The sequence below is a fragment of the Haemorhous mexicanus genome, chromosome 9 (genome assembly GCF_027477595.1).
Source record: "Haemorhous mexicanus isolate bHaeMex1 chromosome 9, bHaeMex1.pri, whole genome shotgun sequence".
Classification (NCBI taxonomy): domain Eukaryota; kingdom Metazoa; phylum Chordata; class Aves; order Passeriformes; family Fringillidae; genus Haemorhous; species Haemorhous mexicanus.
The window spans coordinates 22,726,290-22,741,266 of record NC_082349.1 but is presented as its reverse complement, the minus strand read 5'-3'; the positions used below and the strand labels follow the sequence as shown (position 1 = coordinate 22,741,266).

Below are 14,977 nucleotides of genomic sequence, written 5' to 3'. Positions count from 1 at the left end.
AAAGCTGAATGGAAGCAGCAGTAGAACAGAGAAGCAGCTCTTCTTCTGCAGTGCTCCACTCTGACCAGTGCAGACCCGAGCAGAGCCCCAGATCTAAACCATGTAAGATCTGCTAGGGCCACGGAAGCAGAAAGATTGTTCCTGTGACAAGGAACATTCAGGAACGCTCCAGAGTCCCCCATCTCAATCTGTGGCTGCAGGGTGAGCTCCGTGGAGCTGGCTGTGCTTACCGAGCCCTGAGCAGCACAGGCTGACAAGCTCCTCCAGCACAGCCAGCCCTCCAGAGCTCTGCACTTCAGCAGGGAATCAGTTTGGCTGCTACCCCCGTGGTTTCCAGGAAGGCCAGGGCTCCCCAGGGAAAGACAAGGCTGGTGTGGTTCTTGTGCATAAATACAGAAACACTGGCTTTCTCTAGAAACTCTTATTGACCCTGCCATCTCCTGAGAGTCCCAAACAGCGTTCTGCTGCCACGCCTCTGCTTTCCCCATGGTGGGTCTCCTCTGACCCACCTGAGGCAGAAAATCTGTACAGAAATTGTAACAAGGCTAATTCCTTTCACTTGTGGTTGTATAGATTAATATCTTAATAACTGGAAAGGTGACTGCAGCCATGTCTCTTTTCAGATGTAAGATGTGATCCTCCTGTAGAAATTGCTGGTGGTAGCATTGATGGTGTTAGAAAGTCCAAGTATATGCCTGGAGAGAGTGCAAAGTATCAGTGCTGGAAAAATTTTAAGATGACTGGGGCTTCTACAGTAGTGTGCAAAAACGGGACCTGGACAGAGCTGCCAACATGCAAAGGTAACTTCTGTCTCTCTCTCTCTCCATCCAACCTCCTGTCAGTCCTGCATCCTCTCCATCATAAAGCTGCCTCATTGTCATTTAGCATCTTGGTGCCCTCATGGTACACAGCTGCCATGGCTCTGGCACCCTCAGGACAAGACAGGCCATTTCCCAGGTCTCTGTTCAGATGGGATGAATTTATCAAGCTGAGGGACCCCAGTGGCTTCACTCAAGAGGGCCAAGTGCCACATCTTATGCAGGACAAGATGAAATCCTGCAGACAGCTGCAGGTACTTAAGCTGTGCTCAGAGGGGGTGAGCTGGCAGGTGTGAGCCTGAACTTTGGAGAAATGAGAAATTACTGCTCCTGCCAGCTGTTTGGTTCTCTTTCTGCTTTACTCCACTTCTCTGAGTAGTGCCAACATAGTGTGGGTGGTATTTCTGACCAGACCTTCTCTGCAGTTGAACTTCCTCTCTGACAGGGAAATTTCTTTCAGGAGAAGCTGGGAGATGCGGCACACCTCCAGCTATTCAAAGTGGAGAGCTTCTTGTCTTCCCCTTGCAAGAATATCAAGAAGGTGATACTGTGGAGTACAAATGCCCGGATTTCTATGTCCTGGAAGGATCTCCAACAATCACCTGTCGCAATGGGCAGTGGACAGACCCCCCAGTTTGCCTGAGTAGGTTGAAGCATGTGCTGGGTGGCCAAGGGCTGTGTGACTGCTCCTCTTGTCTTCTTCTGAGACCCCAAAGGCAGAACTGGTGCTAGGGTCAAAATGCTGGCAGGGCAGAATGGCAGTGAGTCCTCCTTTTGTCTCAAAGGAGTTTCTGCTTAAATTCAGCTTGTGTAGTCCCCTCTGCTGCCAACAGGCCCAGGAGGAGGGGAGCTTGCTGTGAGGGGATCTCCATCACTTGTGCAGAGAGCCTGAGTGCTCTAGTGCTGGGGCCATGGCTCTACCCAGCAGGCTGTGAGCCAGGAGGATGGGTCTGAATGAGTGGCAGTGTTGGGGAAAGCCAGGGTTGCCTCTGTGATGAGAAAACAAATTTAGAGAAGTACAGAGCAGAAGGGAAGGAGGATCTCTCAAAAATATATATGGGGAAGTTCATTGGTGTTTGGTGTCTTTCCCACCTGTGCTTCATTCTTGCCCTGTGTGACTGACAGTGTGGCAAGGTTTCTCCCAAGGCCTATTTTTCCCTTCAGCTTGGATGTGAATATCTTTTCTATTGCAAGTAACAGAGGGTCAGAGCACACTTGGAAGCATTTTCTGATGTAAAGGACTTCTGTAGGCTCTAGGGCCAAAGCATGTGGTGTGTCTGTATGAAGTACTGACACTCTTCTCTTGACTTTTTCAAGTGGCCTGTACAGCATCAGAAGAAGATATGGACAGCAACAATATTGAGCTGAAATGGAGTAGCCAAGCCAAGCTGTACTCCACATCGGGTGACTATATCGAGTTCCGCTGTAAAACGGGATATCTGGCACATCCAAATAGTTCCAGCTTCAGAGTCCAGTGTGTGCAGGGGACATTGGAATACCCACAGTGCACACTGGGAAGTAAGTCATCCCCTCTTTGGCTTTGCTGCTGTGTTGTTTGCATTTTTAGTGCTGAAGGGAAACAGAAAGCCCTTGGCTTTCCTGGCTGTGAGCCAGGGTGTGGGAGCCTCCTGGAAGCTGCAGGAATAGAGGGGCAGTGCCCCCAGGAAGTCATTGCCCAGCACACCTGAGCTGGGGAAAGGGCACTTGGTGCACTCACAGGGGGTGCCAACAGAGCATGACTTGTCCAGTGTGAGATCTACAGGCAAATAACAAAATTATTTTTTTGCAGAGAGCTGCTTCCTGAGTCAGAGCACTATGGAAGAGAACAATATTCGGCTGCAGTCACCCAGGCAGTCGAGCCCTCACTATGGCTCAGGGGACCGTGTTGTGTTTGCCTGCAAGCCCGGGTACCGGCCGGTTTCCCAGAGGGAGAGATTCAGTGCACAGTGCCTGGACGGAGCGATTCCGTATCCTGCGTGTCAGTGTAAGTGCTTGCTGCCAAAGACATGGGGCAGGGGTTGTAGGAGGCAGTTCTGCTGAAATTTCCTGTTCACTGCTCTGAGGAGCCCCTGGGGTCTGGCAGGATTGGTATTGATGCCTTTTCCCCTTTTTTTTTCCTTTACACAGAAATGTTGTTGTTTGGGTAAAAGGAAATGACATGAGAGACCCCAGCTGTGGCAATGACAGAGCCCTCAACCAGCCTACTGACTCAAGCTCAGCTTTTCCTGGTGTTTCCCATTTTGCTGTGCTATGTTTGCAGCTTAGCCAATGTTCTGTCTTGGAATTTGTTCTTGTTTTTTTTATTACTGGATGGTTGTCTTTGCATATTATCCACATTAGATCTAGTTTTGTAAATGTATTTACATTTCATGCAGACAAAGGGTTGTGCTTACATTTTATCCATTCTATCCTGATCTCACTGTTATTTTATTAACAATTGTGGCCTGGAAACAGGCTGGCTTTGGTGGCATACTGAGACAAGAATTAAAGCTGACAGTTAATTTGATTATCAGCACACAGAGCATGTTTGGCCTTGTCTATTCCTACTTTCTTCTCCATGCACTTGCTTGGAAATAAGTCTGGGGCGAATGATCTGAGTGCCTGAGCAGAAAGAGCTCAGGAGTCCCCTTTGAACAACTTGAGGCAGTCTCTAGCCAGAACCAGTTTTTCTGGGGCACTTGCCTGCAAAGGCAAGATGTTGGGGTGCAAGTAATTGGGATTTCTAGGGGAAGGTGGGGACTAGTTCCTGGTCTAGGTCCTGGATAGGCCAGTCTGTGCCACCCCGAGCCCCATCTGCCCTTCACAAACAAGGAGAAAGTGGATTGTGGAAATCCAGTGGCAGCCTGGCTGTGGTAGACATGTGCTAATGCACTCCTTGATTCAGAAGAGAGAGAAAAAGGCAAAGACCAGAGTACAAATCCTACACCTTAGAGGAGCAGACTTCCACTTATTTAGGAAAAGAGGAGTCCAGAAAAGCTTATAGGTCTTAGAGGACAGAATCCTCCAAGCACAAGATTATTCAGTTCTCATCTTCAGGAGGAAAACCACATCTACCTGGACTGGCTTGTCTCATCAGAGACAGCACAGAGATCGCTGAAGCAGAAAAGAAATCAATGTACAGGGGATTGAGGCAAAAACAGGCTCCAAAGTGAGCTGTCCATGGTATTGATGTGGCATGTATGGATAATGTTAGAAAAGCTGAAGCTCAGAGTGGCACTTACGAGGGACATCAAGGGTCCCAAGAAGGTATTCTGTTGCTACACTAGGATTAAAACAATAAGAAAATGTGGCATGTCACCGAAACAGGTAGGTAGGGCAGCAGCCCCACATGAAGCTTGAGTATTTGGTGTGTTCTTTGCCTCCAAGTTCATCAACAAAGACGCTGCCTTCATGGCTGTAATGCCCCTGGATCCTGTCCTGTGCTTACAGCCACACAGCCAGTGTTGTGTGTACATCCAGAGCAAGGGATGGGGGTGAATGAATTCTACTTCCAACAGCTGTTCCAGCAAGGGCCTTTTAATCCCTTTTGCTCCAGTTTGCTCTGTAAGAGGAAGGGTAGTGCTGTTATATGCACTGTGTAAAGTATTTTTGTTAGCCTTTTTTTCCACCTATTGGTTGACTGGGTTTTGACTAAATAAGCAGAATTTGTCTAGTCCTGAATGCTTTCATTCCTTATTCATTCATGAAAGTCTTGCAAAAGCCTTGGAAACCCATACAGAGCACCATACATGCTATGAGAGATGAGTTTAGACATAAAAGACACCCTCAGAGTGGCTTTTTTATTAAAAGAGACTAAAATGGATGCAAGGCAAACGTTGTCCATATTCCTGGATTTTCTTCATAGCTGTAGTCACGCTTGACCTCAGGCAGACCCTTAAGAGTATCAATATTTAAGTGTCATAGGAAATCATACCAAGCACTTGGATTTTAATGTGCTTAAATTAATTTTTCTAAAAACTAACTTTTCAGTCAATTTGTATACTTTTAGGTTTTAAGTGGTTTTACAGATCCCTTAAAAACTTTTTTATATTTACTGTTTTATATTGTTCCTCAAGATCAGTCCTTCAGAGGCTCCTTACCTGTGAAGGGAGACATGAGTGCTGGTAAGATGTACAATTCCTTCCTCCACCTTTTTCAATGTGTATGCCAATATTGCATCCCTGTGCTGCACTGCTCATCCTCATCCCTCACAGGCCTTTCCCTTCCATCCTCCAGCTCAGACTCAACACTCATTTCCCAAAGCTGAGTGGAGCAACCTGGAGAACATGAGGCCACCCTAATCCACCTGCTAATAAGAGATAAAGAACACATACATACCTCTCCTATGGCCTTTCCTCAAGTTCATACTTGCTTTTCTCTTTCAACACACCTTGGATATGCCAGCTGTCCTCTCTCACACTGTACTTGAAATAAAGTTGTGCCAGATTCTGCTCCAAAATGGTTCTGTTTGCAGTAAAATCCAACATAATCCCCATGATAAAAGTAAACTTGGTCTGCATAGAATGCTTGCAGCAGCACATTATTTTTCTCCATTTCAGTTTTTGACAAAGTACACGGCTCTAAAAAAGAGAGACTTTATCAGTACTAATAAATTGATTCTTTTTGGAACAGACTATTTTGGCCAGGCTACACTAAAGCTATTAATTATTTCCTATTGTTTTATTATACTGTAGGCATATCATAGTTAAGGAAATAATACCACCAGATGAGCTTAACTTGCTTCTATATAAACCTTCATTTGTCATTTCAAGACACTGAAATTGAGACTTAAAAGTTCTAGCTGACAATACTCATAAATTATAAGGATCTGATTTTAGAGACAATTGGGGTTGTTCAGCCTGGCAAAAAGAAGGATCCAGGGAGGCCTCATTCCACCCTTCCAGAGCCTAAAAGGGGCTTATAAGAAAGATGAAGACAGACTTTTCAGTAGGGCCTGGAGCAATAGGACAAGGGGTTATGGTTTTAAACTATAAGAGGGTAGATACAGCCTAGACATAAGGAAGTACTAGCACCAATGAGAAGGGTAAAACACTGGAACAGTTTTCCTTATTTTCCCTTTTCCCACAAAGGCAGTGGTTGGCCCTTTCCTGGGAAAGGTCAAGGTCAGGCTGGACAGGGCTCTGAGCTGCCCTGCTCATTGCAGGGGATTGGACTAGATGGCCCTTCCAGGTCACTACCAGGCTGCTCCTTGAGGCTATGAATTCTATAGAGAAATAAGTGCTTCTTTATCTTGTTTATCACACCTACCTATACAAACTGGAGGTGAGGTCCATTGTCCTTCAGAGCAGTAGATTCTCTCAGAGCCTTGCAAAAAATGATAGTCAGAACAAATATACTGAACTGAAGAACCACTGTCATACTGGGGCAGTGCTGGGACAGTAAGAGTTCCATTTGCAATAGAGGGCGGAGAGCCACATTGTTCTGCAGCAACTGCAACAACAATAAAAACATTGAAGAAAAAGAAACTAACAAACTGACTGCTTTATCATAAATTAAATGAACATGAAGGCTTTCTTTTTACAGCTCTCTTTCTACAGAGCTTTCAGTTTCCTGGGCTTGGAGAAGAGCTTCTCCCTCCCTTCTACAGCCTTGCACAGCCAAGGGAGGTGTATCACTCTTCCAAGCTTGGCTTTATTCAACCATAGAGTTGCCTTGTGCATCTGTATTGTTGAAGCCCAAGCATTGATTATCTACAACAGGCTCCAGGCTCACACTAAAAGCAAAGCAAATAATTTCTAAATAGGTCTAAGATTGATTAAGTCAAAATGCAATAAAAAAATTATTACTTTACCTTGAATAACACATTTTGGATAATTCACTCTGCCTTGGTCACACTGTGTCCTCCCAGGAGATGGAATGGCAGTCTGGAGAAAACTATATCCCTGTTTACATTCAAACTCTATGAGATCTCCATGGAGGAAAACTAATTCTTCCCGTCTCCATTTCAATGTTAAGTTGTTGCTGTCCATATCAGTTACATTCAGAGTACATGGTTCTGGGAAATAAAAGTGTATTTTAATAAGAAGCCACCTTAACTGGTTTCTTAGCTCCCTTTTGTAGGAGGGAAGAAAGAGAACCCCATGACAATAATTCTAAAATGCTTCCGAATTTTGCAAGACAAAGAACGACAGATGCATAAAAAATGCAAATGGAAAGAAATTGTCTGAAGTGACAACAAAAACCAAACACATGCAAAAGGAATGGATTCTTTCTGACAGGTTCTTAAAACCCAGAGCCAGGATCACATCAGGGAGTGTAGCTTTCCATTAGATGATTAACCTCATTAACTTCTGAAACCACTGTTCACCATCAATAAAGCCTACAAAAATAAATTTCTACAAGTTCCATGACAATCACTGGCTGATAAAGGACTGTACTGATGCTTTGCTGAGGAAAAGGCAAGGAGAACTCAGTTATTGGCAGTCTGGTGACAGCAGGGTAACTCCAAATTCCCCTGGAATTTTCGTGAAGCTCAGTGTAACACCAAATTCACATGGAATTTTCCTGAAGCTAACATCAGCATGTGCTCTTTCTGGTCTGTTTAGGTGAGTGTATAAAAGAAATCTCAGAAAACATGCAAAGGATGATGGGCTTATTGGGATGCTAAGGAGACAAATAATGCTCACAGGAAGTGAGATTTCATTATTTCACAGGATTTGTTAAATTTGAGAACTCAGATCCAAAATGCTGACCTGGACCTTTCAGTCTAGATGAGGGAACTTCTGTTCATTTAGAAATATGCAATTAAAACTGAACTGATTGTGTATTTTCATTTCACAGTAGATTAAAAACTGAAAAGTGAGCAGGATGTTAGTAAATTTAACACAGGATGTCAGTAAAATTTAATTTTTTCATTAGAGGAAGGAGGGAAAGATAAACAAACAACTCTTGTTTGTATTCCTGCTAGCACTGGTAATTTTCTAGTGGGAGTTCTATACACTGTTTTGAGCAGCGTACATAAAAGCAGCACAGAAAAATTTGAAAGTCCACACCAGCACGAAAGAGCAGATTTAGAGACACATAATAAAAAAAAAAAAAGCCTGAAAGTTTAAAAACAGAAGTCCAAGAAGCCATTGCTTATTCTTTGTTAATTGTATCTAAAAGCCATTTTGGGAATGGCCACACCATTCCTTCTAATCATCTATTGAAATACAGGAAGAAATTATCTGAATGGACAATATGGAGGAAAGAAATTGGAGAATCCTCCCAGGAAACAGAAATAGCTACATACTAGAATAGCTCACTCAGGAAACAGAGGAATCTATTTAATTGGCTGGTTTTAAGAACAGGCCAGAGGATACCCAGCAGGAGAGGCCTGCTAAAAATTTAATTGTGGTTCATCCTCATATTTCTGGAATCTTTATTAACTCCAACAAAAGAGAAAAGATGGTAATGAAAAGATTATTTAGAGGTTCCTTCCAATTTTCCCTTTTTACGTTACATATGACAATGTAATTTGTTATTTTCCTTCCAAGACTCACCTAAGCAGGCTGGTTGTTCTGTCCAGTTTCCTTGGTGACAATAAACAGTGCTGGGCCCATCCAAAAAGTGGTAATGCTGACAAACATATTCTACCCAGGAACCATTTTTGTAACTTGCCAGTACTGGGCCCAGGACAGCACCATTTTTAATCACAGGTGGAGAGGCACAGTCTTGCTGCATTTCTGATATGGGATAGAGAGAGGCAATTAAATCTTGATTAGATTACAACATTATTAACACTGGTGAAAGTATTAGACCAATATTAGACTGAGAAAAAAATTTGCAAACAAATAGAATCCAAACCAATACAATTTCTTTTCCAAATTTCATTTTCAGAAACTCTACACTTGCCTTTCTGAATTTTAGACATGCATTTTATTTCCCTCTACACTTACATCTATGCCTATTTTTGACTCTTTCTAGTTTACACTCAATACAGATTAATTCTTTTTATGTGATGTAGACCATCTTATTAATTTCTTTAAATGCTTCATCTACGTGTGGTTCAAAAAAACCCTCATTGCAAGTATTAATCAAGGGAAAAACAAAATACTCATGAAGCTACATGTCCAAATAATACTAAAGGGTACAAAATGACTGGAAGTAAATGCTCTGCATGAAATAAAATTACAAATACAGAGCAGGCTTATTGGTGTAATTTAGAAATAAGCAACAATGGCCTTTTATGTATTGGCTACATTGACATCTGTAACCCATGCAAACATTTTCAAGAATAAGGAACTGTCCTATAGCAAAATAATAAAAGTAGTCATAAAAGGCCTATAACTGGATTGGAGAGTCCCTTTTAAATACAAGAGCAATGTTCACCTACTCATATCTTCATTGTGATGTGTTTGGCTTGCCCTTGTTTCTGCATCTGCCTTGAGTGGTGGTGATGCTGTCCCAGATTCCTGTTCATCCACAGCTCCTGTAACCACAGCAGAGACTCAGAACCAGTTCTCACAGAAACACCTCATTCTAAAGTACTAAAACAGGCAGACATGATGCACTGCAAAATGTAATAACCCCAGTTTTCCAGGGAAGATGTCACAGGTGGCAGCTGAATTCACCTAGCTCATCCTTTTTAATCTGGGAACCACGGATTGCCTGTAAAATATGCAGCACTTTGTCTCTCAAGCCTTTTAAGAGAGGAAGGATAACAGTTTGGCAGATATAGAAACTGGGACTCTCCAGAAAATTAAGGCATGGGTCAAAGAATCATTTCAGTTCAGTTTTCAGCCTTCACAGAAGTAACTCACCAATACAGCTAGAGGGTGATGTCCATTTTCCTCCTTCACACAGGATTTCCTCAGATCCTCTCCTTCCCAAGGTACACTGTACATGAACTTTGTCTCCATTATGATATGTTCTTCTGGCTGGGCTGATATGGTCATGAGGGAGAGGTGGTGGAGGACATTTATTTTTTACATCTGAAAATAAAAATTGCATATTGTTTTCTCTCTTACCAAAACCATGTACACAATTAAGCTCACCATACACAATGCAAGCCTATCACTCAAAAGGCTTTTTTTTTTGGCTAAGCCAGAGTAATTTCTTAATAAAATTTTCTTAATTTTCTTAATACAATGGGAGACCCAAACAAACAAGTGATTTTGCATTCCACAAATATATAATAAAAGTACTATGTCATTGTACTACTATAAACAAATTTGTAATTTCTCCACAGAGACTTAATAAAATGTCCTTTGTAGGACTCCAGGAAATAGAGATCTCCCATACCCTCCATTCATATACTATTTAAAGTAGATTATATATTAATTCTAATGCTACAGAAGAAGCAATAATCATAGCCCATTTCCTATCTCCAAATTAGGTTTGTGATTACTGTATCCTCAGAAGTAGATTTAGGCCTTGTTTCCATCCTCCTGAGCATCTCCACCTTCTCTGCACTCACTCAAGAAAAGTTCCTGCTGTGTCATGAGAATAAACACAGGGCTGGAGTCTAAGCTGTAGTAAAGGTTGCTTTGTGCTGCTTCCTGCTCTGTTCTATATCTCAGCTGCTTCACCTTTCATTCTTTTGGAACTTTCTTTACTGAGACTCTCCATTATCCCCCAGTGACTGGGGAAGTGATAGCAATTGCTAAAAGTGTGTTCCTGTCCTCAGGACAACCTTTTATTTCATCTGTTCAAAACAAGTAACGTTTGGGGAAGTTGTACAACTCTGAAAAGTACCACAAGCTAAGAAGGGTCTTGCTACAAATTTTATTTTTAATGCCTCTCAGGAGGTACATGCCCATCCCACAAGGCAGGATTAAAGCAGGCCTGGTTAACCTTTCATGTATTCTGCACAGTTTATTGAGCTTCAGGGTCTAAAAAATTCCCTGTAACTGTTGATTCCCGCTTCTGTGGGATGCAACTTGGACGGGCAACAGTAAGAGACAGTATCTGTCCTGCTGTTAGAGTTCACTGAAATGCAGCTCCAATTACCATTGCTTCCCTTCCTGCTGCCTTGGCTCCCTGCCCTTCAACTAACATTTGATTTACATTTAGGCTACAAACTGTATTTTTATTTTGTATTCATAAAGCATTTCTTGAAAGAAGGTGTGAGCTTTTCTCTAAGCATTTGACACAGTAAAACTATAAAAGCAGGTTACCTTCGCACACTGGAGGGTCTGGATACCACCCAAAATTATAGCACTGAATTAAGTCAAATCCAGTGACAGAATAATGTTTGTCACAGAAAAAGTGAACTACATCTCCTTCTTCATAGGTTTTCTTCACAGGATAGAAACCTCCATGAGCTACTTCACTCAAAGCGGAGCAAGTTATCCCTGGGAAGAAAACAGAGCAGTGAAAGCCCAGCAGGTGATTTTCACGTGTCAGTCACTGAGTTTCCAGGGCTGAGGACGTACTGGTGCAGCGGGGGGGCAGGGCCCAGCCGTGCGGGAGGCACAGCGCTGTGGCGGCGGCGCTCCCGGCGGCGGTGCGAAATCCCGGCTGGCAGCGGTACCGCAGCGTCCCGTTCTGCCGCACCTCCCGCAGCGCCCCTGCGTAGCTGCCGTGCTCCAACCGTGGCACCGGGCACGACTCTCAAAGAAATAAAGCACAGGCATGATTGGTAACTGCTCTTGCTGTTGGGAGTATTCCAAAGCTTCCCTTAGATACACCTTAAAAGTGGCCATATCCCCGGCAAAATGATGAATAACTACAAATGCTGTTGTTGGCACAAGTTTTCCACTCGTCATTTGGAACAGAAAGTTTGGATGGGAATGGATTTATTTGAAACAGTGTGATTTAATCTCTGCTGATTCATTTTACATCTATCATTTTACATATCTTTACAAATGCACAAAACCAGCAGCATGTGAAACCTGCCAAGTTCTTCCCCAGAGGTACAGCTGAGAACCTGCTTTAGGAGCACTCAAATGACAGCCTGTCATAGGCAGTTTGGCCCTACAGGTACAGCAAGGACAGTGGAATTATAGACTCCTGCAAGAGATTAGAAAGGAGAAAAATGCAGAACACTACCAAGTGTTTTAGTACAGCTTGGCTGGAAGGACCATCCTTGTGGCTGACACTGCACTGTATCTTCAGTAGCACCACTTGGGGTGAGGTAGCCTGGATTACATTTGTATTTCAGCTTCTCATGGAGTTTGAAGTCCATTTCGGTGCTGTAAAAAGAGCCATTTTCCAAAGCAGGCTTGGTGCATTTTCCTGAAGGAAAGAAGACAGCTTGGTTAGAAAGAAAGAGTGGAATATTTTTGTTTTCCTGCAAGCAGAAGAAGGGAGTTATAGCTATACTGATCTCATCTGATTTTCCCAATTTATTGAAGAAACTCCGCTCCAATCAATCATCAAACTATACATCAAACCACCGCATGGTAACCACATGCAATACAGCCAAGGGATCTAGAGCTAGGGAGACTCAAGAAGTTATGCATCTGAGGGAAAACAAATAGTTTTCCCAGTCTAAGAAAACTGAAAAACTTATGTTCTTATAAAAAAAAAAATAAATGGGTAAACGCCCTTAAAATATGTATTATTGTAAAAATATTCCATACATAAACCTATGTAGTCTCAACATAATCGACTGCACCCTGTACATTTTATCCCTTCTGTTATGCAGCTTCTTTTCCTCATGTCCCAGGAAAACCAGCCAGGAAATGCTCCTGCTGGTAGCAATGAGGAGATGAATAAAGCTAACTCACTGAAACATCGAGGCACTGGAGACCATCCTTCTGCTGTACAAGTTATTCTTCCATCTTGAGTCCCACTTTCAGTTGTGTAACCAACCACACAAGAATAGGAGAGTTTTTTTCCTTTATGCATAGGGAAATAGTAACTTTTGAAACTGTAATAGTACTGGGCAATGTTTCCATTTTCTATTTGTGGCAAATCACAAGGTGTATCTGTAAAAAGATCAATATATTTCCCACTAAAAATTTTAGCCCAGATATGAATGTTTTCCATTAATTTATCAAATATCAGCTTGACTGATTCAGGCTTTCAAACAAGAACAAAATTCTGAATACTTACAACACGATGGGCCTTTTGAGACCTGCTGAAATGAAGATATACTACAATTTTATCAGCTTTTACTCTTAGAACTTCACAAGACTATCAGCTGTAGAATAAAACCTCCTAATGTGAACTGGGGAAAACTGATGCAGGACACTTTTATTTTACTCTATTTTGCCCAGAGGCATGAGAACCCTTTGCTGCACAAACATGCCAATGCCTACTGTAAAAATCAGTGGCAAGTGTCAGGATTAGCAGTGCCTCAGCTCCTTAATTCAGAAAATGCTGCCAGAAAAGTAGGATAAGCTGCCAGGAGGCAATATAGGAGTTAGGCTTGCTTAAGAAAGGAATTTTAGAACAGTCACAGAAAAGAAACAAGAAATGGAGATTAAGGAAATAACAAGCAGAATGGCAATTAAAAAAAAAACAACAACCCAATCCCCAGTAATAGGAGAAAACATTTTTAAAGAGTAGTGCTGAATATGACATTAGGTTACTTCAAGAAACCCCAAAATAACAAAACCAAAACAAACAAAAAAACCCAAAACCAACAATCAAAAGAACTCAGTGCTGAAAATAGGGATAGAAAAATGCAGGACCACCCCACATTAACTTCTGCAGGTTCCATTTAACTTCCACTATTTTGCTTTGTAACAAAGTGAAAAATACTTCAATCCCCAAGACACTTCAAGACATGAAATGTTTTAATAGTACAAAATTTCAAATAGTATATATTCTAATAGTAAAACAATCCTAAAGAAATTTCTTCTGAAGTAAAGGCTGAACATTTCAATATGACAGCTTTGAGGCTTAGACAGGAATCAGCCATGTCACAACAGATTTGTATTTAAATTTAAAAAGCAGTGTTTACTCAGTAAAGAGATGAAAGACATTGCACTGAAGTTACCAAGACTGCATATTCTAGATTCAGTGTACAATAGAATTCAGTGTATTTACCTTCTGCCAGGAGTTTCCTTGAACACACCATAACTAGGAAGATAAAATAGCTTTTAAATCTCATCTTCTTTACTGTCTCCATTTACAGTTTCCACCACCTGTGAAAACTCCCTAAGTATTACTTTTGTAAATAATTAACTGAATTTTCAAAGGTATTCAACAAATGTCTTAATGTCTATGGTATTTTGTAACAAGTTAATTCACTGGAAAAACTATAGCACCTTTCTATTAGTTCTCCAAATACCTTAGCACCAGACTGGCAGGATTCTACTTCCATTTGACACGCTTTGCCACCTGTAATTTATCATTTTACAGTGAAATCAGGCAACAAGCCTATGAACAATTTAGGTTTGCTGATTACTGTTCCCCTCACAACCTCCAGAGTCCCAAGTTTAAAGGGCATTCTGTTATCAGATTATTTACCTTGGCTGCAATCAGAGGGAATAGACAATTCCCCCATCCTCCAGCCTAGCCCCTGAGTAAACTAGGCAGTTGCATGCTATTCATAATTTTGGACTTCCTTACAACATAGCCACTATTATTATCTGTCTGAGTTGTGTTGAATACAGCAAGCCTTTTCCAAGTATTTTTTTTAAACAAAACAAAACAAAAAAATGACCCTAATTTACAGTCACCTCACTGATTAATTGCTATCAGTTGATTTAACATCATTAGAGATATAATGCTTAAATTTGGGAATAGGAGGGTATAATTTTAAAGTTTACATTATCTTGGCCTTTCTCTGAGAAAATGCAATTCTGAGAAGGCAGATGAGAACAGAATGAACAGGGATGCTGTGATGAACACAATCTCTTCAGCCAGAGGAGATGCATGCTTGTATGTATTGCTCACTCAATAGGAAGAAAAAACTCATAGATCACGTCCCTTAAAATGTCAGGTCAGAATTTGTAAATTCACCCTTACAACATATCCTGTTGTTCCATCACTATCTTGCAATGTTTACAAACAGAGACATTACATTTTCTTTTCTTGCTGCCATACATGATCCCTCAAGACATTACTTAAGTAGACTCAAGCTCCTCAGAACCAGCCAGTTTTGAAACCCACAGCCCAAGCCTCCCTTTCTACACCTCTCCAGATCTGACATTACTGTCCCCCACAAACAACTGCTTTTAATAGAATTCTACAATATCTAATCAGAGTGAAGAATCCCATGCTGTTTGTAATATTCACAGTTGTGGGTCAACAATATATTACTGCACCAGTGAAATTTCCAGTAA

At 41.7% G+C, this 14,977-nt stretch overlaps 2 protein-coding genes across 5 annotated transcripts in view; one reads left to right on the top strand and one right to left on the bottom strand.

Moving 5' to 3' along the window:
* Positions 1 to 3,333, top strand: part of CFH (complement factor H) — a 29,154-nt gene extending 25,821 nt beyond the window's left edge. For all 3 annotated transcript variants that reach the window (XM_059854472.1, XM_059854471.1, XM_059854470.1), the window contains 5 exons: positions 624 to 800; positions 1,279 to 1,461; positions 2,136 to 2,336; positions 2,608 to 2,802; positions 2,946 to 3,333. In XM_059854472.1, the coding sequence (XP_059710455.1) occupies positions 624 to 800; positions 1,279 to 1,461; positions 2,136 to 2,336; positions 2,608 to 2,802; positions 2,946 to 2,947 (758 nt within the window). In that variant the 3' untranslated portion in view covers positions 2,948 to 3,333. The remainder of the gene's footprint in view (positions 1 to 623; positions 801 to 1,278; positions 1,462 to 2,135; positions 2,337 to 2,607; positions 2,803 to 2,945) is intronic.
* Positions 3,057 to 14,837, bottom strand: LOC132331237 (coagulation factor XIII B chain-like). 2 transcript variants are annotated; one of them, XM_059854473.1, is made up of 11 exons: positions 13,737 to 14,837; positions 12,470 to 12,670; positions 11,790 to 11,975; positions 11,174 to 11,350; positions 10,916 to 11,092; positions 9,560 to 9,730; positions 9,133 to 9,228; positions 8,300 to 8,482; positions 6,610 to 6,813; positions 6,066 to 6,248; positions 3,057 to 5,377 (listed from the first exon to the last, which is right to left on the bottom strand). In XM_059854473.1, the coding sequence occupies exons 1-11, from the start codon at positions 13,816 to 13,818 to the stop codon at positions 5,160 to 5,162; spliced, it is 1,878 nt and encodes a 625-aa protein (XP_059710456.1). In that variant the 5' UTR covers positions 13,819 to 14,837; the 3' UTR covers positions 3,057 to 5,159. The 2 variants fall into 2 exon arrangements, with proteins under 2 accessions (XP_059710456.1, XP_059710457.1); XM_059854474.1 differs by lacking the exon at positions 11,174 to 11,350.
* Positions 14,838 to 14,977: the final 140 nt, after the last annotated feature.

Excerpts from the sequence above, each read along its gene's own strand:
- LOC132331237 (XM_059854473.1), bottom strand. The coding sequence starts at position 13,818 with ATGGAGACAGTAAAGAAGATGAGATTTAAAAGCTATTTTATCTTCCTA. Across the intron at positions 6,249-6,609 it reads TCCAAAATGTGTTATTCAAG|TTGCTGCAGAACAATGTGGC; the intron begins GTAAAGTAATAA and ends TTGTTGTTGCAG. Across the intron at positions 5,378-6,065 it reads CTCACCTCCAGTTTGTATAG|AGCCGTGTACTTTGTCAAAA; the intron begins GTAGGTGTGATA and ends TCTCTTTTTTAG.